This window comes from Kryptolebias marmoratus, linkage group LG6 (assembly GCF_001649575.2).
Source record: "Kryptolebias marmoratus isolate JLee-2015 linkage group LG6, ASM164957v2, whole genome shotgun sequence".
NCBI classification, from domain to species: domain Eukaryota; kingdom Metazoa; phylum Chordata; class Actinopteri; order Cyprinodontiformes; family Rivulidae; genus Kryptolebias; species Kryptolebias marmoratus.
Genome location: NC_051435.1, coordinates 17,298,859 through 17,301,699, shown reverse-complemented (window position 1 = coordinate 17,301,699; position 2,841 = coordinate 17,298,859). Strand labels below are relative to the sequence as shown.

General features: G+C 39.8%; 1 protein-coding gene across 1 annotated transcript in view; it reads right to left on the bottom strand.

Moving 5' to 3' along the window:
- Nucleotides 1-294: 294 nt before the first annotated feature.
- The window catches only part of dachd (dachshund d), a 106,043-nt gene continuing 103,496 nt past the window's right edge, over nt 295-2,841 (bottom strand). The window contains 1 exon segment of the mRNA XM_025004642.2: nt 295-875. Coding sequence (XP_024860410.1) covers nt 838-875 — 38 coding nt within the window. The 3' untranslated portion in view covers nt 295-837.

The following is a 2,841-nucleotide window of genomic DNA, read 5'->3' as shown; positions in this document are numbered from 1 at the left end:
CAGCTATAGGAAAGAATGATGGCTCAGAGATAGAACAAAACAAAACAGGAGGTTTATATAAATGGTGGTATTGGTTGCCTAATAGCTCTACTGCATACACAATACCTCTTAACGTTATATACACATACCCTATCAGTCCGCTCGGGGTCGGCAGAGTGACTTTTTTATCATTATCGTTAGCTCTTGTATGTACAACAATGGTAAAAATGAAACTTGATTGTATTCTCATCTAATTTAGAAAACATGAAAATCAAACATCAGTCTTTTTTTTCTGTTTTTGTTGGTTTTTTTATGTTTTTTTTTTTTTTTGGATGACCACCGCCAGGTTCATCTCCCCGCGTCGTTTTTCTCTGAATTTCTTTTGAAATACAAAACAAAACTTCAGTCGAATTTCTTTTTCAAAGCTTTCTCGCTGGCTGAGATACAGTATAAAAAGATCTTCAGTGCTGTGATTTTTTTTGGGAGTTATTACCAACAATGCACCTTGGGTACATTTCTTTTCTTTTCTTTTCTTTTCCTTTCTTTCTTTCCTTTTCTTTTTTTTTTACTGTGCTCGGTATACATGTTTATCCGTCACGTCGGCCAACGTGTCATGTCTAAACCTGCTTCATCAAACTGTTTTATGTTGGCCCGCGTGATAGAGAAAAAAAAAGACATATTCTACATTCGGACTCCTCCAGCGTTACGGTGAACACAGCTTTTCCACCTACAAGCAGCTTGACTTCTCTTCAGCTAAATCGGCCTGGATAAGGGCTCCTCAGAAACTTCATGGGTTTGTCTGTTTTTATCTTTTCTTTTTTCTTCTTCTTTCCTTTCCTCCAGCTTCTTGCAGCCTTATCAGTACATCACGGTGGTTTTCAGGAACAGTCTTCCATCTGGAACAGAGAACACACACACACACACACACAAACACACAAAAAAAAGGAGCAAAAGATTAGCCAACAGCTAACAATCTGCTGACGCAAACGCACTATTCGGGATGTGACTGTTGATGAAACGTAACTTTGAAATATTGCCCTCTAGTCGTTCTATTTGTACGCCCTTACTGTGAATTTATAAGCTGATTTAGGGATAAGGTGAAGTTAGCAGCCATGACAAAAATGATTAAATATCCTGTGGTGTACACTCAACAAAGAACTTGTTGCGTGAACATTAAAAAACAAAAAACAGAGAACAAAGCAGTAATGTTGTTGAAATATAATATATCTGGGCTGGGTCAGCACCGTCTTTTAGAGCTAATCAGTTTATTTTGTTTGCTTGAACTTGAACAAATCTAATTCATTTTAATCATGTGAGTCAAACTACCTTTTCTTGGTAGGTTTTTTTCTACAGGCCTTGTCAGATTTCTTTGAGACTCCACTATTTAACTGGAACATTTCAGTACAACAAAGATAAACAAGTACTTTATATCAACTGTCTTTGAACGAAGGAAAATATGTCTAAGTGAGGCAAAAAGACAGATATGACTGAACCTGGCTATACTGGTTCACTCAAGTAATTTAAATCAAGTCAACCGAGCCGAGTTAAGAACCAACAGCAGTAAAAACGTTGAAACGGCATAAAATTATCAAAACATTTCAGCAAAATTGTGTTTGATTTATACAGAACTAACAAGACGAAATCATGTGTAATCTTTCCTGTTGTAGATAGCATTTTGAATAACCTCAGTTTGAAGAAAGAGAGATTAATTTGGACTTGAATGAATCCACTTTTGCCTTGGCCCGACTAGGACTAGTCAGCTCATGACTCTGGTCAAAATCAAAGCGCCATCTACAACATGTAAGATAATGTTTGCTAATAACAGTTCCACAGGACCCCCACTTCAAAAGATCTGAACGAGTGCTTTAAACAAATCTAAACTCAATATGTTTCAGGTGCGGAAACACACTTTTTTTTTTTTTTACAGCAGTGAATCAATCAAATGTGTCCCTCGGTTGTTTATTTCAGTGTAATTAACTGCGAACTGCAAAAATAAAATAAAATAAAGCAAAAAACAAAGTAGTTTTAGGAAAGAGTTTGAGCTCATTTCCGGGGCCGTTGGGAACGCAGTCGGACTTTTACCTTCAGGTTTTATTCCAACACAGCCCCCCCCCCCACCACCACCCTTATAAAGGCAGCAATGATAACCACATCAGGGCATTCAGAGCTGAGGGCCACGCACGTTCAGGACTCCTCAGCTGATGTGCTTCTTCGATTATAATACCGCACTCGAGACATAAAAGCACTCCTTCTGTGTGGAGATGGCTCTGGTACGCTATCCGCAGACACCTCCAACCTAACGGGTTTTGTCCACAAGCGCTCCTCGTCTGGACGCGTTCGCCCGAGCGAGCAGCGCCAGCTCCGACGCCGAGCTGGTAAAGTGCATCTGTTAGGCACAGCTCGGGAGCCCGTCTGACGTTTACTGCCGTCGCGTTCCCATTTTTCTTTCCCTCGTTCTCGACTCCGTCGGCGAACGCTACAGTAGTGCCTGGAAGAGCGCCTGAATAATTCAACGTTCAAAAGAAACCTATACAAAGACATTTAGCAGCACGAGTTGTTGGACATGACACGAGCATCTCCTTCAGCTAGGAGCCCCTCTGAGCATCAGGTTCTTTTCTATTATTCAAAAAAAAAAAAAAAACTGAATTATTTAGAATTTCAGCTTGGTATTTACTCAGTTTATAATCTACATTTTTACATTACAAATATTTTGTCATTTAATCCTGTTTAACCTTTCGGGCTGTGTTTATGTATCCCGTACAGACAGAGGAGACAACAAAAGCTTGTGTGTGTGTGTGTGAGAGAGAGAGAGAGAGAGAGAGAGAAGGTGTGTGTGTGTACAATACGTGAGGGGGAGACGAG